Source organism: Mastigoproctus giganteus, chromosome 6, assembly GCF_048544385.1.
Source record: "Mastigoproctus giganteus isolate SK-2022 chromosome 6, ASM4854438v1, whole genome shotgun sequence".
NCBI classification, from domain to species: domain Eukaryota; kingdom Metazoa; phylum Arthropoda; class Arachnida; order Uropygi; family Thelyphonidae; genus Mastigoproctus; species Mastigoproctus giganteus.
The window spans coordinates 109,337,003-109,361,964 of NC_143580.1; the positions used below are offsets into that span (position 1 = coordinate 109,337,003).

Below are 24,962 nucleotides of genomic sequence, written 5' to 3' on the forward strand. Positions count from 1 at the left end.
CAATCATATACGATTATTATTTATTCCCTTTTGCAAGCAGCAGTAAGGGCTGCTAGCAGAGTGTTTCTAGTGGTGCATAATTAGGATAAATTACATAATTTTAAATATAAATATCGAAAACGAATCAGCTGAATTGTACACATTAGTAACAAAAGTTTCCTTCCCTTCCATTTCAGAGATACAGCTTTAAAATGGTGTTCGCAAGCCTGCCATGTGAAACAGCTTCTGTATAATCTGTCCGACTCTGCTCTGCCAGCTTGTCACTGGAAGGAGTCCGATTAGCAATGCGATCTGATTTGATTTAATTTTGATGTCGCAAAAACGACTAGTGTTACAATGTTCGCACATAGAACAGTCCTTTAAAAAGTCCTTAAAAAAAAAAAAAAAAAAAAAGAGACCGCATCCCACACGGAGCCGAGCATGAAAAACCACTACCGCACGATCACTGCGCAGACCAGACTACCACAACTCGATCACAGGCCCAATCTGATGCACCTCGTTTGCTAATCGCAATGCCACAAATCTTGCCAACTGCGAACACTAGCTACCACGGATAACCCGTCTGCAGTCTGCACAAGGGGCCGACAAGTCAAATTTATACGTCAGGCCTGCTAATTCGACCGCGGAATCAGCCAAGTCCGATTAGCTGTGCAGCCGGTGGGCACTGTCGAGTCCACATCATGTCAGGAAGCATGGGTACATTCTCGTATATGCATTATCCTTTGTCTATCCTGGAACTTTCGTGGCGCCTCCGTAGCCAGGTAGGAAGGAGCAGCAGTGCGTAGCATATGCTTCTTGATTAGACCGGGGTTCGAGCCCATCACCACCAAATACGGAGGATGCGGAAAGGTCAGGGAATGACGATCGCATATCCAGGAGCAATATGGCCTTAGTTGCTAATGCTCCTAAAAAAAAAAAAACCAAATAACAATAACAACCTGGAACTTTGTTCCGGTATAGACTAGCATGAAGGTAGTAGATCCTGGCCGCCTCCACGTGGCGGGGATGAGGTAGGACGCTGTGACCAGGTGTTGCTGCTTCCCACCTGCTAAGAGCCAGGTACCGGCCGACTGCATAACAACAGAACACATCATAACATTTACACACCCAACACACTACATACAAATGGCCGGTTCTGGCATGAACCTCAACACAAGGAGTACAATAGCGGCTAATGGGGAAAACCCTGGGGTCCGCCACAACAACACATGAATATAAAAAAAAAAAAAAAAAAATATATATATATATATATATATATATATATGATTGCAGCCTTGGGCGCCTTTTACATTGTCGCACTATATTGTAGGCCCAGAGAAGAAATCACTTTTACAATTAATTACTTACAACACCTCCTTGATGTACTACCGAATCAAAAGATAATTGGTGCAGACGTAAACTGCCGCTCGCCAGCCTGGTTTAGCACCCTACCGGACAGACGGGGCAACGGCCAACTTCTTGAGGAGTCCCTCATCAGCTCCCAGATCTCAGTCCTTAATCAGCCACACCATCTCCCGACCTTTTGCACCACCCATTGGGAGTCCACGATTGACGTCTTTCTTGCTACAGGAAGTATTGCACCGTTCGTAACCAACTGGAGGGTGCAAGACTCATGTACAACATCAGATCACAGTGTAATAACCTTTCAAATTACCAGAACTCTAACAAGAGCACCGCCAATCAAGCAACTCCATAACAGATTTTCCATAAGTAAAGCAGACTGGGAGCTCTTCAGGAACACCTTGACTGCAACGATAGAAAATAACCAACAGATGCTGGACCAATGGAGTGATCCTGACTCGTGCCAACGCAAGGTAACAGAAATTATTACAAGTTCCAGTGCAATAGCTATAAAAAGAAAAAATCCACTGCCTGGTGCAGTTCCCTGGTGGAACCTGAGATTCAGCAACTAAGGAGAGAAGTAATTAAAAGAAGGAAAGGCTTCCAAAGAGCACGGAGGACCTGGCCAGCTGCAGAAGTTGAAGTGCTTAAGCAGCACTACAGAGATGTCAGGAATCGTTATACAGAAACTATCAAGAAAAGTAAAAAGAAAGCATGGGAGGGCTTGGTCTCCACAACAGGAAATGCTAAACCCTGGGGGTGGTTTACAAAGTCACCATCAACAAACTCCCCAGAGGCGAAGTTTTAACATCCACTCGGACACCGCAGGGTGTGCTCACCACAACTTGGGAGCAATCAATGGAAAATATTCTCGGCGTTATTTTCAAGGACCCAGCTATACCAATCCAACAAGAACAGCACCAATTGTGCCAAGAAAACCAGAATTATGACACATCACAGCCCCCTTTCTCACGGGAGGAGCTCCTAGTAGCCGTCGCAGAGATCAAACCCAAGAAATGTCCAGGCTTAGATCTGATCGAGCAGGAAATTGTTAAAAAGGTAGCTGAATATGCACCGAAGCTTCTGCTGGATCTGTTTAACTGCTGTATGGAAGCAGGAAAATACCCAACTGAATGGAAGACAGCAAATATTAATTTAATTTTGAAGAACCCAACTAAACAGCCAGAGAATCCAGACTCGTATAGACCCATTGCACTTCTATCAGTGGTGAGTAAACTATACGAAAGATTGTGCATAAAAGAATTTCCCAGCACTATGAAGCAGCAGGACTACCAGCGGTGAACCAATATGGGTTCAAACCAGGTTCCTCCACGATAGAAGCATTGAAAAACCTGCTCACTGCAGCGAGGGAATGCAGCAGGAAATACTTCCTCCTGATCTCCATCGACTTCGCCGGGGCATTTGACTCACTCTGGTGGCCGAGTGTCCTCGGTAGGCTGAGGGAGGCCAGGGTGCCAATAAATCTATTCAACACCATAAAAAATTGCCTATCACAGAGAAAGGTCGAGATTAATACCCCGTAAAAGAATATAGTAAAGCAGATCTACAGAGGCTGTCCGCAGGGGTCTGTGCTGGGCCCATTGCTCTGGAACATTGTCTTCGATGAGTTCTTGAGAATGGCCCTGGGAGAAGTCAAATCCCACGCTTTTGCAGACGACCTCATCCTCACAGTGGAAGCAAACTCAAGAGCTCAGCTTGAGACCCTGGCCAACCATGCCCTTCGACTGCTTAAAACTTGGGCAGCAAAGAACTTTCTCACAATATCACCTGCGAAAACCTCATCCATTCTTCTTAAAGGCTCTCTTGATCTGCGTAGATCACCCCAAATTAAAATTGATGAGAGCACGATAAAATTGGCACCACAGCTCAAATATTTAGGTATTCTCCTAGACAGAAAACTATCCTTTCAGCCACACCTTAAATACATCAGAACGAAGATCAGGAACTACTCGGCCCTGGTGGCCAGGTATTATAAGACAGTTTTCCTCCCAGCAATCTCATATGCTTCGGCTATATGGTACGATAAGACCACGCTAGTAGTGAATAGAAAAATGCTGGATTCTACCCAGCGATCCAACCTCCGCGCCATAACCCGTGCCTGCAGTACAGTGAGTACACCAGCCTTACAAGTAATAGCAGGAACGCTCCCATTTGACCTAGAAATCGTTAGAACTGGAATGCTCTATTACCTTTCCAAAGGAGTCCCAGTTACCTTCCTGAATTTTACAACTGCTCCCAATAATAATAGGAAGGCAGAAAAAGTACGCTTACAGAACCACGTGCTACAGGAGTGGCAAAACAGATGGGCTGGTACCACCAAAGGAGAGATCACCCGCAAGTTTTTTTCCACACACAAATAGAGTATACCCGAAATCACCATCATGGTTCTTCCCAGGACTTCATACAACGTACTTAATAACAGGGCATGGCTCCTTCAATGCAAAGCTCCCTGGCTTCAGACTCACAGACAACCCACATTGCACTTGTGGAGAAATAGAAGACTGGAACCATCTTATGTTTGACTGTCCCTTATATGAAGACCTAAGATGTATTCTAATTGCAAAAGTGAGATATCTTCCAATAGGACAAGAATTTCTCCTCCTTGAAACCTAAGAGGATTATAAAGCATTGTCACGATTCGCCCAGGACCTCTTCGCGAGAAGAAGGGTGCAAATTGCCATACACTGAGGAAAAGAGGAACTGCCACTCAACCATGACAACGTAAAGACAAAACTTATCACCAACCAGCATTTATCCTCTTTAAATGAAAGATTAAAACCGAAAAACTTGATGATAGACTTGATGCAAGCACAACCTCAACAACCTGAACTGCAAATACAGGACTTGTCCCAGGAATGACCTACAACCCTAGAAGTTGACATGTCTTTAGAAGTAGAACTCAAATAGAAGACCTACCATGGACTTGACCTCACTGCAGCTCTGCTGCCAACGCCACAGACTATACCTGTGCTCTCTTGCACGGTACTTTCTTTCCACTTCCCTGGGGAGGGAAGGAGATGGTTTCACTGTCTCTTCCCCTCCTCGCCCTCCTTTTCCTCCTGGTGGGACATGGGCCTGCCCAATTGACCACAGGGGTCACCTCCTCTATTGACCCCTTACTTCCTATTTCCTCCCCCTAGCCTTCAGTCTCGTCCCTACTCTGTTCACTTTCACAGCGTAACCCCACATAGTATAAATTTAAATCTCTGACCTGGGGTCACCTTCCCTATTGGCTCCATATTTCTGGCTTTCCCCCCTGTCTTCAGTCTACCCCCCTACTCTGCCTAAACACTAGCGAATGCCCCATACGATGTCAAAATTAAAAAAAAAAAAAAAAAAAAATTGTCAAAATTCCAAATGCATACGAAAACCCCTTTCGGCCTGCCTTTCAGCGACTACTTCCCAATACAGTACTATTAAATTATTTTATTTATTTATTTTTATTTTATTTTATTTATTTATTTATTATTATTTTTTTTTTTTAGGCCCTTGCCACTGAAATCTCAGGAAATTAGGTGGCAGGACCTGCTAGAGTGAAAACTTAAAATTACTGGGTACCTGGTCCGCCTCCACGAGGAAGAGTATGGACAACGTTGGGCCCCAGCAGGGGTCTAGCGGCTAAATGGCCAGAAGAACAACGAAACAAAACTACACTTACAAAATCCATACACTTTTAAATCTCTGGCCGTCCCAGTGAACTGGTACACCTACAATGAAAGCAACGCGGAGATGGGGGAAACCCCTGGTGCCGTTAGACACGAACACGCTATACACTATCCAAAAATTTCATCAATTCATATAACAGATTACAGCAGCCGTAGCTGAGTGTCTTCGTTGGCAGCAATATAGTTGATATAATCAACGTCCTTCCTCACACTGGTTTAAAAGACCTGAATTCGAATATCGTCACTGATGCGAGAAATTTTTATGGACTTTTTTCACAACGTAGCTAAGTTAGTCGGTTTCAAGCGAGGGTTGCATGAATCTTTCTCCTGAAAGATTAGTTTTTTTTTCGTCCTGCAAACAAGAAAATCAATCACAAAACATACTATTTACAGACAATGTATACGGCACGATATGATATGAGTTGCTAATGAGCCAATAACAAGAACAAGAAAGGAAGAATAGTCGATATAAACACAAGGGTACAGTAGTACACGCGTTTGAGTGACCGAAGTTCAAGTCCATGTGCCTACAATTAGGGGATTATTCTTGTATTCTCTATCTCACTGCGTTGTGAAATCCTACATGGTTATCTCAGAGCATAAAAACTGTAAAGTTATTTTATTTCTATTTATCTTGAGCTCAAGACCAAAATACTCCGGGTTCGAAATTTTTACAGTCACTAAGCCCAAACGAATGCGAGCAAGGTCACATTCACCTTCAGAACTAGAAATGACATCAAGGCTATAAAGTAAAAGGAGAACAAGTTTTAAAAAAAAGTCAGTTTCTATGAACACTTAGGTCTTATATGGACGAACGTCCAATATTCCAAAACTATTTACTTCAAACCAAAACCAAGTTGCTATCAACTGTGCTGCTATAAAGCAAGAAATCACCAGCCTGTGAAACCGAAGAAAATCTCATATATCCTCAGATGTCTAGTGACAATCTCATTACATGAACATTATCAGATTCTCTTCTCTGCTGTAATGTCAGAAAAATATTTATAATGCAGGATGTTGTGATGAATTGATCACACTGCTGGAAATCCATTTATTCTCCAGACAGTCTCTATATAACCCTAAATTTCGCGCGAAAGGAGGAAATAATAACGAAGAACCCACATAACTGGAAATTTTCTAAATTAAACGGATGGGCCACCCAAATCTGGATGCCTGTCTCAAGCATCACTAAAAGATTTTTTTTTTTTTTTTTTCAGTTCAAGGCTATCACCGAGATTTAAACGGAATAACGGCGAGGGACTAAATACCATATTTTCAGCCAATACTCAAAGTGTTTTTAACTTCCTAATGATAAACCATTTGAGATTCTGTCAAGGGGAAAAAAAAAACACATACAAATAATGCACACACTGGCCAAAAAATACGAACCTTTGTATTAAGACAGTCTCAGACAGAATAAATGCAAACAGATGAAAAGAAGATTGGCCGTCGTAACCGAGTGGTCAGGCACGCGGGTGCATAAGTACACGTGCCTTGAGTGATCGGGGTTCAAGTCCGTGACTGCTAAATATGGTGCTGTTTCTTGTATTCTGTCTATCTTCTGAACTCCTCTGAACGTTTGGTCGTCCCGGAGTATAAACATAAAATTTATTTTTATTTTTAAAACTGACGTGGAGTGATGATATTGCCTCCTTTAATACAAAGACTGCAGAGGCTATTCGACTGCAGTAATCTGAAGGCAGAATGGGGAAAATGAGTGATCTATCACTTTGAAAAAGTTCTTTTCGTGGGTGGACGTTTATCGAGATCCACGATTCAGGAAACGAAAGGCATAACTGGTTCCTCAAACGCATTCATCTCAAAAGTTTTTAAGCACTCGAAAGCAAACGGTTCTTCGACATCTAAAATATCCGTTGACACCGGTGGAAGGTCAAATGCCATCTAGGGAGTACCTGAATTTTGTATCAGATATACTGCACCTTGCAATGTTACACTTTTTATCCCGAAGGTGATGGCCACTTTATGGATGACAATGCAACAGCGCATCGTACCAGAATGGATCGGAGATATGACACGGATTTCCACCATCTTCCCTGGCCCCCACATTCACCTGATCTCAATCCTATTGAGGATGTGTGGGACATGCTGGAGACAGCTATTCGGTAATGAAGTCCTCTTCGTTCAACTTTGTAGCAACTATGCGATATTTTGCTGGAAGAATGGTACAATTAGACCAAAATGCACTAAAACACCTTATAGAGTCTATGCCGCGCCGCATATTTGCTGTTATTAAAGAAAAAAAAAAAAAGGCTGCCCCGATTCGATACTGAATAAAGGTTCATATTTTTTTTACCATTGTGTGTGTACATACTTCAGCGAGGGACGCTTATGCATATATTCAGGTCAAAAACGTAACCACCTGACAGAACTGAAGAAACAGCCTACCACTATTCACAAGTTGTTATCCGGAGAAGGATAAGAACCTATGAACGTAAACGGTTATATTTCTGTTTATCACAAAAGCAAGGTTATCACTTGGTTCAATATATCTTCATACGTTACCCTATCATAAGTGTCTGTATTACACTTATAAATTAGTTGTATATTTGAACATATGATGACTTCTGCTAAACATTCTCTAAATAATCCCGCAACTGTTATCCTCAAGAAGAGAACAGGAAGGCCCGAAATCGCATTCTTGGAGTCAGGTAAATTCTCGGCAGCTAAATAACAAACCAGGACTACGTCTAATGTATGTACTCTATAATTCAGGTTGAAACGATAAAAGTAGCTTTAAGCATTATTTCACCGTGAAGCCTGTTATAACCTCAACAGACATAACCTATACTGCATGGTCTACTATGGTCATGTCTTTCTAGAATGGGACAGGGCGAAGCCCTAGCATCATCCCATCTCTTCTAAGAAATTGGGAGATACTTGAGCTTTGCCCTGGAGACTAATCATGGTATTCCTCACTTCAAGCTTCCAATAAGCAAGATGATGCCATTCAACCATGTCATGAGGGTCATCTACTATCTCGAGGAAAGAGAACTTTAGAAATTCCTCCAGTTACAGACAGAAATCGAACCCCAACTCGTAATTGTACTATACTGTCATACGTCCATTATAGTATTATTACAAGTACTTTAAAAGTCCACTATGCTGTCACAGATGACACTGCAGCTGGAAGAATATCTGCGACAAACTTCTGGGACATCAGCTGTCTGTTTTTTTTCATAGGCAGTTCCTAAGCTACATATTAGTCCAGAAATATTACGGTAGAGATCGTAGCGTGTATACATCAACTGGGGACTCCCAAGGTGCTGTGGGATTGGGGTACTATTGCTTCAAATTTTTGATTTTGATATTTACTTAAATCTTTTTGGAGTCTCTAATATTTGGAGGATAGGAGGACTGCACTTAGGCAAAAACGCGCCGATAGCTGTCTGAAACATATGATGAATACTAACAGTTTCTATACCAACAAAAGGATGCATTCGTACAAAGCAAGTTCTTCGTTTGGACTTTAATCCCAAAACTTCTACAAAATATTTTTTTAAATCCTTAATTCACTTTACGTAAAAAGTTGTAGTTCACGACTGAGGTTTTCAGTGTCATCGCCATGATATCTCAATACGATATAAGTTAGGTACTGGGTCTGCCAGTACCTAACTTATATCGGGATTATTTTAAGCATGTGGCCAAGCTTCCCTTCCGAAGTAACGTATCGCTGTTTGAATTTCGAATTCACTGGTCGGAAAGTACTTAATAATACGCGCACTACCATGCATGCCTATCTGATGGTAAACAGGTTCTAAACTCCTGTAACTCGGTTCGAACAGCTACTTAATAATGAATTTGTATTCTACACTAACACGTGTCCTCTCCCAAGTTCTCGCTCATGCCTGTTGGTACAGGGTGTTCAGAAAATGTTGTTACACGTCTGTAAAGAGTGATATATTTATGTCCTATTTAACTATGTGACACCACTTGATAATTCATAACGTTTTAATTGACTGATCATTAACATTTTGTTTTTGTGTATTTCAGACAGTTGAGTTGTGTGTGATACAAGAGACTAATTCCACAGAAAAATTAACTGTAGCCCTTCTTGGGTTCATGAGAGAGAAAGAGAGACTAGGCATGACTCTAGAAGCAATCCTTCTATAGGTATACCTAATCACACAGAACCTTGCGTAAAATCATTTGGACATGGTGTGAAAAAATCCATCACTCCTATCCTTCAAGGAAGTAATCCTCAATTTCGTCTGTGCATGAAAAGAAAATAAGCTTTTAATATGAAAGCAAAAAGATTTTCTTCTGGAAATTGTAGTTGTAAATTACAACAAACAAAATAACTGTATAATACCATTCAGCACAGAGCTATGAAATGATATACTGAAAATATTGCATATGAGCGCGAGTTCGATTGCTCTATTTGGAATTTCTTAGAATATGGTAAGAAACTACTAAAGAAATGAGTTGAATCTCCTCTTTAGAACCCTAGTACAATTAGAGGGTCTGAACAGGAGATTCAGAACAATTAGATATGAAATTCATTCCACACTAGTAAGCGAAAATTTATGTTACCTGTTTTTCCACTCAAAGTCTGAAAGTATTCAAACAGCAGTATCTCTGAAATAAGCGTTTCGTGACAGAAGTTCGTTTAATATTTTTTTCTTTCATTTTGTATTTAAATTTGTCTTTTAAGGAAAGCCCAAATTTCTGTATAACTTTAAGTTTGTACTTATGAAAATTTGAATAAGAATTTGTTGCTGATGCTACATTTTATTGACTACTGGTAAACGTATAGAAACGCATTCAAGTTCAAAACGATAATCCACATTGTGAATTTGTTTAAGATAAAGTGCTTTGGACTACGTGGATTAAATTACATTTTAAGAATAATTTTATGCACTGATTGTTTTATTTTCCGTAGCGATACCGCTATCTTAAGAATCCAAAATCGTCAATGAGGGCAAGCATTTTACTACCAATTCTCTTCTAATAAGGCACTTTTAATATCATTTAATGGACTTTTGTTTCGTTTGTCTTAAGGAACGCAAAAATTTCTGCACCAACCAGTATATGCAAATTTTCAACTTTAAATTTGAAATTTAAATCATTTGTAAAAGCAAAACTCGGGTGTTACTAATCTACTATTAAAATCTTAATAACGTAACGTGTCCAATGTTTCATCAAAATGTTTGGTGAATAATCTTATAATGGTGTAGAGATCTTCCTGAACTCATAGCGGCAGCTAAAACATTGCGTGCAGGGCTTATAACGACATCTTTTGAGTATGAGCATAACAAGTTTTAACTTTCAGTCAGGAGCCAGTCTAATGGAAAGCTGCTAGAATCAACACTCGTTTTTCTCATTTGTTGCAAGTGCTGAAAATCAATCTTCATTTCATCTGAGTTGTTCGAGGAGGCTGTGTCTAAACCTTCACTTTTAAGAAAAAGTAAGTGATGAGTTTTATGTAATGGATATGGCTGTCTAAGGTTTAAGTAACGGATATCAAAAGATTCAAAAGAACAACAATGCCGTCACCAAGACAAAAAAAAAAAAAAAAAAAAGGCGCGGCAGTCAAATCATACGTGAGAGTCATGGTTATTACACTTTTCAACGTAATAAGCATCAAACAGTGACAGTGACACTTCATTCGAGAAGTGCCACCTTTAATGACGCCTTCTACCTCTAAATATTTGAAAATTTACCTCTAAAAAAGTTGAGAAATGCAATCCGACGTAAGGGTACTGAAAAATGAAGAAATGGTTAGATCCTGCACCACGTCAATGCGCTTTGTCACACGTCATTTGCCGTCCGGCACCTTTTCACAGAAAAAAACATTCCAGGAAGTTTTGTCAGTGAACCCCATTATTCATATGATTCGGCATCATGCTGCTTTTGTCTATTCACAAAATTAAAATAGGATATGAAAAGAAATTATTTAAGCCGATTCAAGAAATGGAATGAAACATAATCCGAAAATTTCCAAAAACGTTTCGATCAGTTGCAAGCAAGACGGAACAAGCGTTGCAGAGGAAATTATGAAAAAGAATATTAACAACGTAAAATTAATCATTGAATATATATTCAATAAACGTTTTGAATAAATCTTGTTTATTAGTTTCTTAAAACAGAAACTCTTTGTAAAAAACTCCGATCTAACTGGAATCTTTTTTTCAAGTTGTGAGCGTGTCAATAAAACAAACTGAATCATATGCGTAGCTATTTTGATATTATACTGATACCAATTAAGTACTGTATTTAATTTTTGCAAAAATGTGGAGGTTATCCAAATGTATATTAGTACTGTTATATTATTAGTACTAAAATGTTTAGGGAATTAATAATAAAATAACACACACACTATATATATATATATATATATATATATATATATATATATATAGAGAGAGAGAGAGAGAGAGAGAGAGAGAGAGAGAGAGAGAGAAAAAATATATACAGATATAGAGTTCCACTTATCCATCTTACTCTGATAATTGGAATTTGCAGTGAAATTTTTGAACAGCTTGTGCAGTAAAAGTAGGTTATCGCTTTTGAACACATTTTTACTTCAATATAATATCAAATTTTGTATTTTTATTCGTTTAAATCAGTAGAGACCATGGTCGATAATTTAAACGAGTGCATGAAAGTTTTATCATTTCCCCAGTGCGGAAACGATCGAAGGACAGAAGTAAGGAAAATCCCCATTTTCACTTTGTACCACGACATTAGTGGCCAACAAGAAAATGGAAGATAATGAATTGCTAACCTGAGACTTTCGTAAATTATAATTCATTTACGAATAAAAACAATAATTAAAAAAAACAGCTGTATTCATTACACCACTTACTAATTTCAGAAAAGGACGCAACATCCCATCAACGGCAGCTTCAGAAATCACCAAACTTCCACCAGGAATCCCTGAGTGCCAATAAAATAAACTTGATCATATAGAACACTCATTATAATAACAATAAATAGATACAACACATTGTAATATTGCCCTTCAATGGTCAACAGGATTAACAGTGAAAAGTTGTAAAAGAAATGTAAGTTAAATGAATAATTAGTAATAATAATAAACAAAGAATAATAACACCAGAGAAATAGTCAATAAAACAAACATAACGAAATATTCACGGAAATATTTGTAGAAGCATAAAATGAGGTTCAGAATATTCAAAGTACAAAATACAATATATAAATACAGTATGGGTGAGTACAAGTAATTTTATGTTGAAATAAGAAACATGTGAAGATACAGATGCACATATTCGTAAATCATTTCTATCCGTAAAGAGAGCGATTGTAACCACTAAAAATGTTGGCAAATGTACAAATTTGTCATTATTCATCATGATGCTAAACAAGTTAGTAAGCCTCCTTCGCGGAAGACAATTTCTTGGCTTGAAACAGAATACTGGAGAATAAGAAGGGGGATCAGGGACTGAGCTGTATGACTCGATAATGCGGTGTTTGTACATCCTGTCAAAAATAAACTTCCAGCATCCAGTGACTTGGCACGTGAGAGCATCTGAAAGGGCCGAAATCAAACATACAAGTAAAGATGGATGAGGTGCAAACACAAAGTTGGGGTTGCTCTGAGGGATTCTCCAAGAGCACAAGTCCCATAATGATGGTGCAGAAATCTCGCCAACGATCACCATCATCATTTCAGCAGTTGTGGTAATATGCTTCACTCAAATCAGTGTGGGGATTCTTTGAATTATTATTAGTATTGGTGAAGGGCATAATGGCAGGATTTTGATAATCGAATGATTGATTATTTCAGTAATCGAAATAATCGATTATATACAAATTAGTAGATTATGAAGTCTACAACCATTGTGACCGATCAGAAGTACTGCGGGGAATATATACATGATTCATCCGATGTTATCAAAACTAATGACGAATCGTAGTGAGATAAAAATGTTCTATCAAATATAGAACGGAACTATGGGCCAAGTGGTAACGGCAGTTTATCTTTAGTTCCGATAACATCCAATCAAATTCTTCCACTATCGTCTTATTTTTCTTAATCGAATTGATAGTGACTTAATTTGTACCTATTAATCGATTATGACTCTCGATTGCGCCCGTCGCTAATTATCATTAGACGAATAGCGCAAGGAAATAATGTGTTTTGCGGCACTGGCCAAAAAAAAAATAAATAAAAATAAATAAAATAAAAAGGCATAAATAAATAAAAAAATAAACAAAATATAAAAATAATATTTAAAAATAAACAAAAAAGAATAATCAAAAATAACAACCAAAGGATAAAACATAAAAAAACAAAACAAAAGACATTTATATATAAAGTAGATAAGAAAGCAGACAATTATGCTCTTCCCTCCTCGAGTAGACAACTATACAGTTGACCTCTGAATTTCTTAACTGTTTCAACAACCTGCGGAGGCAACTCCTTCCAATAATCAACAATTCACTGGCTTAAAAAAAAAAGAACTTCCTGAAACCAGTCTAAATCTCTTACACAGTAATTTGAATTTATAATCTTAGTTTTTGAATCCTTTATAACAATGAAAATGTCACCATTATTCATTTTACTGTCTCCCCTCTCAGATCCTTAAAAGATCTCAATCACGTTCCCTCGAAGGCGTTTGGTAGCCAAGCTCTGTAGCCCTTGGACACTTTCAAGAAGATCAGTGTGTTATTTTATTACTTTTTTTTATTCTTTATTAAGACAACTTACAATTGCCTTAATAAAGAATAAAAAAATATCATTATAACGTAACCTACCCCTACAGTTTGTAGCGAAATGGCCATTGCAGTTGTCCTTAAATATGAAGGATGTTTATGGTTATTTATGGCAGTAGGAGTAGGTGCCCATACCCCTGCAGAAAGCGAAAGTGGCGAGAACACCATGGTTTTTACATGGTTTCTGGTAGTTGAGGTATCCGAAATATACTGTAAATCTGTTTGTGAAACCATCGAAGTAAGGTTGCACAGGCGAATTGCTTATGCATGTGATGAAAGAAGCAAAGCTTATAGCCCAACGCAATCCATAGATCTGTATGCTTGTTAACAATGGGAATAGAAGCATTACACAGTGTTGGCTGAATGCGGGATGGCAATTTAAAGGAGAATATCACACATACAGACTTCTCTGGGTATATTCTTCTTCCGAATTGGTTGAGGTATTTAGCAAATTCGAGGAGTGTTTTATTAATTTATGCAATTATCACAGCAAGATCGTCACGTGGAGCAACCACTGTGAGGAGCTTCAGATCATTAGTGTAACATAAGCATCATGCCTGGACTCGACAAGACCTCAAGATCCTACCTCGTGCTACCCACGAGGGCTGTACAGACATAATACAAATGGCACAATATGGGCTAAGTCAATGATGCGCTGAAAACCCAACAACAACGTGCAAATTTCTTCATTTTTTAATGTTTTCTATAAGAATTTTAATATATATTAGAGTTCAGTCTGAAACAAAATCAGTTCACAATTTTAATCATCAAAGGCAGTTTTACTTCTAAAAAGTCAGAATTCATTCACACTACGCTAACGTTACTATTTTTTTTTTCCTTTTTATATATTTATTTAATGAACACTTACCTATACCTCCACAGGTTCCAAGTCGAATAAAAGTAACGTCTTTACATCCAGCATGATACATCAGTTTTATTACTTCATGAAGCAAAATGGAAAGAGATGGAATTCCCATACCGTGCTGCAAAATACAAGTTAAATATTCAAAACCTGACTTGATTTGGACTGAACTCAGTATTTTTATGATATGCCATCGACAGACGCATAAAATTCTTTGAAGTTCAAGACTTTGGCTGTCATTTAATTGATTGAATTTATGTAAACTTAATTAATTCTCTGTATAAATGTAAATGTAAGTTCAAATGTAAGTTTTCTCCCTCTTGTAAATATGTATACATATGCTATTCCAACTACAGGCAAGCGCATTGTCAAATGTCATCTATTGTCCTTTTAATGCATGTATGTATTTTTCAATTATAATTCTTTGTACACCCTTCTATCCAACCAGCTGTACAGGGGGTGAAATCAAGTTTAATAAACTGAATAATAATAATAATAATAATATACTGAAAAATTCAAAAAGAGAATATGAATTTCATCTAATATACAAAAAGTAATATTTTGTACACATTGAATAGTTCTTATTTTTGTGTTCTCTAAGGAAAACTCTCTCAGTTGTCTTAAAACTGCATCTTACCTCTTTTTTATGGTGATCTCAATACCTTGGATATGCTAAGCAGACAGCAAGAAGAAATTTGTTTGCATGGCATGAATTTCTGTAGGTTTCACTTTACAACCAGTGTTCCGCCCATAGGCTTATAGAGAACTATGACATCAGCATATTCTCCAACATACATCATGAGTCACAAATCATGGAGTTTGAGTGGGATCCATTGGTTGACAATGAGTTGGTCTGTTATTATCACTAAAGAAACGCTAATACAGAGTATTAACTCCATCAGGGCAACTAAGACAGCTGGAGTTGATCGAGTCCCCCACATCATGTTAAAGTGTCTCAACTCTTATCTAATTGAACCACTAGAAGATTTTATAATTCGATCCTTGATAACCGTGTTTTCCCTAAAATCTGGAATAAGTATGCTGCAATTCCAATGCCGAAAATTACAATGTCTAATCTCATGGAGCATTATAAGCCAATATCTACTGAATCTACTCTTTTAAAAATATTGGAGAAAGCTCTACTGCCACAAATGTCGAATCATTCAACAACTTTGGCATTAACGCTTTCTCTAGTTGCCACAAACGCTAGTTTCTGAGCTCTCGCCTCAGAAATGGCGCCTGATGCAAAACTTTGCCACGTAGCCTAATTAATATAGCATTGTGCATAGTGTTAGGGTCAGATGCCACCTGTGATTTCTCACATCTGCGCCATGGGGGGTAGTCTATAGGATAATCACAAACAAACTCCCCAGGGGGGGAAGTTATTTCTACCACATTGACACCACAGGGGAGCCAAACCACCACATGGCAACAGTCAATCACAAATATTCTGGGCACTATTTTCCCGGAGACTGCCATGCCTGCTTCACCTGAACAGCATAGAATAGGCCAAGAAAATGACATATACACCACTGACTCCCGTGAACCACCGTTCACGCTAGATGACATCAAATCCGCGGCAAATCACGTAAGAAATAATAAGTGCCCAGGCCTCGATTATCTCGAACCGGAAATTATCAAAAAAGTAACGGATATGACCCCCGAACTCCTCCTAAATCTGTTTAATAACTGTTCGCATCAAGGCATCTTCCCAAGAAACTGGAAGACTGCGGGACTGAAGCTGATCCCAAAAACACCCACGAAGCCTCCACAACAGCCAACCACCTACAGACCGATAGCTTTGCTACCAGTGATCAGCAAACTATTTGAGAGAATGCTATATGCCCGAATTGACACACATTACAAGAGTGCTGAACTGCACATGTCTACCCAGTTCGGCTTTAAGCCCGAGTCTTCGACAGTAGAGGCACTTAGACATCTGCTGTACAGTGTGACCAGTTCCAACAGTAAATACTACCTAATCATCTCCATAGATTTTGCCGGGGCTTTCGACACCATTTGGTGGCCAAGTGTCCTGGCAAGGCTAAGGCCAACCTTCCCTGCAATTTGTATCTCACTATCAAGTCTTACCTTACCGACAGGAGTATTAGTGTCGTGGCACCCTATGGTAGGGTAAACCGCAGTGTCTGCAGGGGTTGTCCCCAGGGTTCTGTCCTGGGGCCGCTGTTGTGGAACATTGTCTTGGATGAGTTCCTATCCATGGACCTTGGTGACGTCCAAACCCAAGCTTTTTCCGACGACTTAATCTTGAAAATTGCTGCCGACAGTAGAACCCAGTTGGAGGTAAAAGCAAACCATGCCATCAAGATACTACAGGACTGGACCACCTTACACTGCCTAAAAATCTCACCAACTAAGACATCCTCAATCTTACTGAAAGGCACCCTTGACCTGCACAGGCCGCCTCAAATAAAGGTGAACAACACCACAGTGAAACTCCAAAGCCAGCTTAAGTACCTGGGGGTGATATTAGATTGTAATCTTTCCTTCAAGCAGCATCTCACACATCTAAGAACAAAGATAAGGAAGTACTCTGCACTGTTAGCACGTGTGGTCCGTCGTGACTGGGGACTTAAACGTCGCGTACTCTCCTTATATTATAAAACGACATTCCTACCAGCTATAACATATGCCTCTGCGGTTTGGTATCACAAGGCATCAACCGCCGCAAATAGACGCATAATCGACTCAATCCATAGAACTATCCTGTTAACCATTACCAGAGCCTGCAGCACCACTAGCACTGTTGCCCTACAGGTCTTGGCCGGAGCCCTTCCCCTTGACCTGGACATCATACGTACTGGAATAGCCTATTATATAAACAAAGGAATGCCTTGCACCCACCTAGACTACACAGTGGATAACAGTGCAACCCACAAGGCTGAAAAGAACAGGCTGCAGAAATACTTAAAAGAAACCTGGCAATACCGCTGGACAAACACAACAAAAGGGAATATCACCAAAAAGTTCATCCCGGACGTAGACAGAGTTTACCCCATTCTTTCAACCTGGCTGCAACCCGGACTTTACACGACTTACCTCCTTACGGGTCACGGGGCTTTCAATGCAAAGCTTACAGCATTGGGAATAGTGGAGGATCCGCGTTGTACTTGCGGGGAACAAGAAAGCTGGGTGCACATTATGTTTGAGTGTGCCCAATACGAAGACCTTAGATGCAGACTAATAACTAGAGTTCACTATCTATTGAGGGATCTTGAGTCACATCTACTAGATACACAAGAAGAATATTTAGCCTTAACTGATTTTGCCCAGGGATTATTTACCAGGCGCCAAAACACTAACCGCCATATACAGAAGACCTTAAAGGAATGAGACAAAACAAACCTGCAAATAGCAACGAGATGACACAGAGGAGCCGACTATACAGACCTTGGACTGAGTACAAAATGAACTGGGAAAAGACAAGTGACAATATATTGTCTAACCACAAGAGTCATGATTACCGCCAATGGAAGCGAAAAAAAAAAAAAAAAAAAAAACACCTTTAAATAGTTGTGACATCAGAACAAAGGGACACTGCCCCCAGACCTTGCAGCATAGACCCACTATATAATGACAAAAGGTAGCGTGAGGACTATCAAACATCACGGAAGGGATAAAACCCCATAATGACAGCCAGTAGACTTGATTATAACCCCAAGATAATGACCAGAAAATAGGACCCAGACCACATGCAGTCTGGAAGGATGACATCCCAGATTTAACCCCCTATTAGTGTCCCACCTAGATGAGACTCAACGGCCAGCTTTTTAGGGCCTGCAAACTGATGGAGACGACATACGGTGGCACTCTCCTGCCGGAACAGCCTATTGGCGATCCAAATCAGCACTCTCTTGAGCAGATCTTTCTTTCCAAACTCCTGGGGAGGAGAGGCTTGCCTCTCCTTATTTCCAACTTCTTCCCCCCAGTCTTCATCCTTCCCCCAAACTTTTGTCTTGCACAGCGTTTAGCCCTACATTTCAAAATCAAAAGAGAACATCAAAATTCTTGCCCGAACCTATTTGGTTTTTAAAACTCACTTTCACGGCACAGCCCCACGTCGCGTACTATTAATACTAACTTGCTAAGTATCACTAATATAAACCTCGATTTATTTATTTATTATAACTATTATTATTTTTTTTTTTATTTATTTTTTTTTTTTTGGTCCTAGCCACTGAAATCCCAGGAAAGTAAGTGGCAAGACCAGCCAGAGTACAAATATTGGTAACACCCGGCCGGCCTCCCTGTGGCAGGTATTGGTAACGTCGGGTCTCACTAGGGGCCCGCCGACTAACAGGCCGGATGAACAATGGGCACAACAAACTACACAGTACATATCCCACACACTTTTAAATCTCTGGCTTGTCCGATACAGAGAACATACGCGGAGATGGGAGAAATCCCAGGTGCCGTCAGACCCCGAACATACCTAATACGCGCCATATGTACGCTGTAAAGAAATACAGAACTACTGTAAATGCCAGAAAAGTGTTGTCTGTTGTATATGACATATTGCGTTAGGTTCTGTTGGATGTCCTGGAATTTGGCTGCAGGAACCCCGGTGGGACCCCACGTTGCCCGCACACACCGCTAGGAGGTAGCCAGGTTGCCCTTTATTCTCTGGCTGGTCTCCGCCAGGGTCGCCTGAGCGTACTGGACGAAGACCAAGAAAGTGCTTGCACCTTCACGATGGTGGGACTGTTAGTAACCCTGGGTATAACCTCCATGCACAAGTACATGGTGGGTGACCACCCAGGTGTGAACCAACGTAAGCAGGGGTCGAGGTGTGGCGCCCACACCACATGGAGGAACGCCGCCCCTCTATGTTACCAGGCATTACTAGGTGGTAGATGATACTCATCAACCGGTGTAATACCACCACTTTGCTTATTGGAGGATTGAAGTGGTGGAACCCATGTTTAATCTCTAGAGCTAAGTTCCGTTCAACCGTTCCCTATCTCTTCCATCATGCAGTATGATTGATGACTTTTGAGGTTATGATGAACATCGTGGCAAGATCCAATATTCCTTACATTTCGAGGGTACAGCTGTAAAACGGTGTTTGCAGCCCGGCAGCTAGCTAGTACACCGGACCGAACCTATTGGTAACTCTCTAGGAGGCTTCCGGATCAGTGGTGTATAATCTTGCTACCTCTACTCTGCCAGATAGTGACTGGAGGGAGTCCGAGTAGTGTGTATGCGGGGAGCATTGTCGAGGCCACGTTATGTCAAGTATCTGGGTATATTCTTACCATGTGTACGCCATATCCAAAAATTTCCATTACTTCATACAGCATGTCCCACTAACTTTTTCTTACTATTGAATACACCATGAATTGTCAAACTAATAGAGCAAGCTTATCTGCGAAACGATCTAAACCTCCCACGCACTTCCTAATTCATTTCACAAATATACGTGGTCTCAATTCTAATCTCAACGATGTCCATTTCCACTTGCAGTCTACCAAACCCCATGCACTTTTTCTGACAGAATCTCAGCTATCAGTTAATTCAACTACTGCTCATCTCAGTTCCCAATACTATTCGCTGTATGATACCTTACGCCTCAAAGGTGGTACTTGTGCATATGTCCGTTTTGATATTCCCTGTCAGAGACTAGGCAATTTGGAATCTCCTCTCTTTGATCTTCTCTGGCTTACAATCTCTCTACCTCATTGTGTCAAATTCATCTGTTGCCTCTACCGTTCTCCCAACTCCACTAATCACTTGTGGAGTTGTTGTTCTTTGGAGCATTAGCAACTAAGGCCATGTTGCTCCGGGTATATGCGGTGGTCATTCCCTGACCTTTCCGCATCCTCCGTATTTGGTGGCTCACGAGCTCGAACACCGGTCTAATGAAGAAGCGTGTGCTGCTCCTGCCCACCTGGCTACGGAGGCGCTTATCTCTTGTGGCTCTTTGACTTCCTCTCTGTACAACTTGACTTCCTCCAGTCCAACTTTCCTAACAGTGAGGTAATTTTTCTTGGTGATTTTAATATTCACAACTTCAGGTGGCTTCCGTTTTCTAGTCACACCGACCCAGCAGGTCGAGATGCTGAAGCTTTTGCAATTACTAATGACCTTGCACAGATTGTTCATTTACCTACAACAATACCGGACAATCCTAATCATACAGCCAACACGCTTGATCTTTTTCTCACAAACAACCCTTCTAAGTACACGGTCGAAGTGAGAGGTCCTTTAGGCACTTCAGATCACAGCTTGGTGATTATCTCTTCTCCAATGGAACCTTCATATCATAGCTATTCCCAAACTCGTGTTGTTTGGCATTACAAGAATCCAAACTGGGCGGGACCTGGTCCCAAATGGGAACACCAATACCACTGAAGACCAACTGCAGCTTGCTGTTGGCCATCTTGGCTCTGAAACCGTGCTCCCTTGCATAGTTCTATCTTTTCTCCTCTCCCCCTGGGAGGGGGAGGGGACGGTCTTTTTCGTCCCCTCCCCTGCTTGCCACTCCTCTCTTCGCCTGGTGGGGCATGGGCCTGCCCCACTGATTATCTGGGGTTGCCTTCTCTATCATCCCCATATTTCTGTCTTTTCTCCCCAGCCTTCTGTCTCCTCCCCAGCTCGACCTAATACGCCAGCGTATACCCCACATAACTTGAAAAAGTTGTGACGACTAAATTTAATTGTGTTGCACTAAACTCATTTGGCATTTCTACTCAATTTTCTTAACCCCCAATGAGCAAGAATTATTTTGTTTAGGTTCTAGCCACTGAAATCTCAGGAAATTAGGTGGCAGGACCTGTCAGAGTAAATATCTAAATACTAGTGTACCTGGTCTTCCTCCACGAGGCATAGTGTGGACAACGTTGGGCCCCAGCAGGGGTCTAGCGGCTAAATGGCTAGAAGAACAACGAAACAACACTACACTTACAAAACCCATACACTTTTAAATCTCTGGCCTTTACAGTGAACTGTCACACCCACAATGAAAGCAACGCGGAGATGGGGGGAAAACCCTGGTGCCGTTAGACACGAACAATACTATACACTATGCAATAACTACGAAACGGGCTATAAACCATCCAAGATCCAAACGCACTCCCGAAAAGAATCACTAAACTGATCACACGAACTACTGACCCCGCAATCCCGAAGAGGAAACCTATTCCGGGTGCGGTCCCCTGTGAAATACAGAACTCCACCGACTAAGGAAATAAACCCAATCCACACGTAGAGCTTTTCAAAGAGGTTGAAGGACCCGGATTGCCAGAGAGGTGGAGGCCTTGCGACAGAACTACAGAACGGCAAGAAACGCATACACCACTCTAATACGGCGATCCAAACAGGAATGCTGGGAGCATTTCGTAGCGACCACAGGAAACAACGACCCCTGGGGACTAGTGTACAAAGTCACTACGAATAAGCTCCCCAGGGGTGAATTCGTCGCCTTAACACAATTTCCAAATGGTGGCATGACTACCACATGGGAGGGTTCAATCTCGAATATCCTGAGCACGGTGTTCCGCCCAGAAATCTTACCGACAACAATTGAACAGTGCCAACAAAATGAAGCCTAGCAGACTGCCGAATCAGGACCACAATTCACGAAAGAGGAGCTTATCTCAACAGCTTCACTCACTAAACCGAACAAATGCTCAGGACCGGATCTACTTGAGCCGGAAATAGTCAAAAAGATAGTAGAGATTGCTCCTGACCTCCTCCTTAACTATACTAATTGTCTCCAAATAGGAACCTACCCGATGGACTGGAAAAAAGCAAACCTAAAACTAATTCTAAAGAACCAGTCCAAATCTCCAGACTCTTATCGCCCTATTGCACTAATCTCTGTGACCAGCAAGCTACTTGAACGTCTCCTCTTATCCAGACTGCTCAAACACTACGACGGGGTCGGCCTCTCCTTCCCCAATCAGTTCGGTTTTAGGCGGGGGTCCTCTGCAGTGGACGCGCACCAACATATGCTGAACCAAGTAGCTACCTGTTCCAAAAAATAAATTCCTGATGATCTCGGTGGACTTCGCTGGGGCGTTTGACACCCTCTGGTGGCCGAGCGTCTGGCAAGGTTCAGGGCCTCCGGAGTGCCAGGAAACCTTTGCTGCATTATCAGCAGCTACCTATCAGACCTCCGTAGCTACCTCCGGAGGGCTCGGTGTTGGGTCCACTGCTGTGGAATGTAGTCCTGGACGGCTTCCTCAATCAGGATCTCGGCGGGACCTTTGCCGATGACCTTATTCTTATCATAACAGCGGACTCAAGAGAAGAGCTGGAAACCCTGACAAATCGCTCCCTAGGTATACTACAGCAATGGGCTCCACACAAAGACCTGGACATATCCTCAGCAAAGACCAACTCCGTCCTTCTTAAAGGTTGCGTACAAGTCAACCAAACAACAATAAAACTTTCCACCCAGATCAAATACACAAAACTGACTTTCCAGGAGCACCTAAAATATATCCAAAAAAAGTAAAGAGCTTACTCAGCCATGGTTGCGAGAGTCACACGTAGGGATTGGGATTTTGGTAGGCGTGCACTCAGTTTATTTTAAAAAGCTGTATACATTCCTATCATCACTTACGCCGCAGGAGTGTGGTTTCACAAGGCCACCCTTGCTGCTAACAAGAGATTGTTTTGAACAACTATAGTTATAATACGACACGTCACAATTAAGATTTAAAAAAGGTCAATTTTTTGATAACCTTTAAAAAGGTTACCTCGTCAAAAAGTTACATCTACATCAATATATAAAAATCGGTAAAACAGTAAAAACAAGCTATTCATATTAAATAAGTGTATATATGTTAATGGCGTTTAAAAAATTAAAAACTGTAGTCACTGTTGGGTAAAATCTGATTGATTTGTTCAGAAATATGGTAAAAAGATGTACAATATTTATGGTATATCAGTCTACACGCGAATATCTCACATGTCGCGTGTGCGCTCACACATTGTAGTTTTATTTCGTGCCTCGCGCAGGAGTTTTTCTAGCCTCCCAAAATGAGCTGCAAGCCTTATAAACAATAGAAGATTATTTTGATCCTTGCAAAGAAATTCAATTTGATTCGCCACTGATGAAGCTCAGCACTTGTCCAACTACTCCGCACTGACTGTGGCTCTTATTTGTGTATAGCTCAATATAGTAATAAAAGGGCACTCACGCTTATAGAAAGCACAGGGCCTACTTTGAACATAGAATAGCGATAGGAACGACGGCTGATGTCATCTAAAGTTGTTCCAGTCGGCAATTTAATATTCAGTTGCTCTTGGACATAGTGGGCAAACTTTTCCATTCTCTTTGGGGTTCCTCCCATACACACGAACTGTAATAAAAGAAAACACTTTTTCAGTAATGGTAAATATTTTCTATTCTAGACAAAAATTCTAGATTCATTAAAGTATTTCATAGAAACATCACTTAAAATAATTGCATATAATTTAGTGGAAAAAGAATACTTCAGTGGTACAAACAGTTTAGAATAGTTGATCAAAAATCAATGAGAGGAGACCAATGCTTTGTGACATAAAAGCAATTTTTAACTATATTTTAAAAAGTATTTTATGTTTTTTTAGAAATGTCAACAACTTTAAAAAAGTATATATTGTATGGTATATCATTTTATATATGCACTGCAGTCTTCAGGAGGCAATAGTAAAAAGCTAAAATGAATTTATTAAAAAGATAATCAACTGACACGTTACTAAGTTTTCTTCATTAAAACAAAATTTCCCCTAAGCAAAATTGCTGTTTCTGATGGTCATTTTTCTCCTGTTTCATGTAGCTTCACAATATTTTCCATTAAATTATTATGAAGCTGCACGAAAAGACTTCTGTGGTCATAAGTGAGAGCAAACAAGTACACGTGTTTCAGCTGACCGCGATTCTAACTCACGGTACTGTTTGTGTGTTCCCTTTCTATCCTGTAAGCACGTCTCATGCCACGTGGCCGTCCCAAAATATAAACAGAAATTTTATTTTTAATAAATTTCCCCCTCTTTTTGAATTCCTACACCGTCTTCGTGAACTCATTCCAGACAGGGATGAATCGCTTCACTAACTTCACGTCTGTCACAAATTAGCATTAGCATGGGCACATGATGCAAGAAAGCAAGCTTATATAGAATCAGCCAAAAAAAAAAAAAACCACATACAGATCCTTCTCATTTCACTCATACACTCGCTCCAGATGTTTGTTTAGTTCTGCCTTGAATCTGTTTAAGCTATCAACTTCTACAACGACAGATAGAAGTTTGTTCCAGCAATCAACCACCCGCTGGCAATAGGCAAACTTCCGCACAACTATCCTACAACTGACTTACCTCAATTTGAATGTATATCCTCTTAGACGATTATTCTGAGAAAGAGGAAA

General features: G+C 40.4%; 1 protein-coding gene across 2 annotated transcripts in view; it reads right to left on the reverse strand.

Moving 5' to 3' along the window:
• The window catches only part of LOC150084504 (uridine phosphorylase 2-like), a 143,519-nt gene that overhangs the window by 54,961 nt on the left and 63,596 nt on the right, over positions 1-24,962 (reverse strand). For both annotated transcript variants that reach the window (XM_090375251.1, XM_090375250.1), the window contains exons 3-5: positions 23,754-23,915; positions 14,593-14,707; positions 11,854-11,924 (exon numbers count right to left, since the gene is read on the reverse strand). In XM_090375251.1, the coding sequence (XP_090231377.1) occupies positions 11,854-11,924; positions 14,593-14,707; positions 23,754-23,915 (348 nt within the window). The remainder of the gene's footprint in view (positions 1-11,853; positions 11,925-14,592; positions 14,708-23,753; positions 23,916-24,962) is intronic.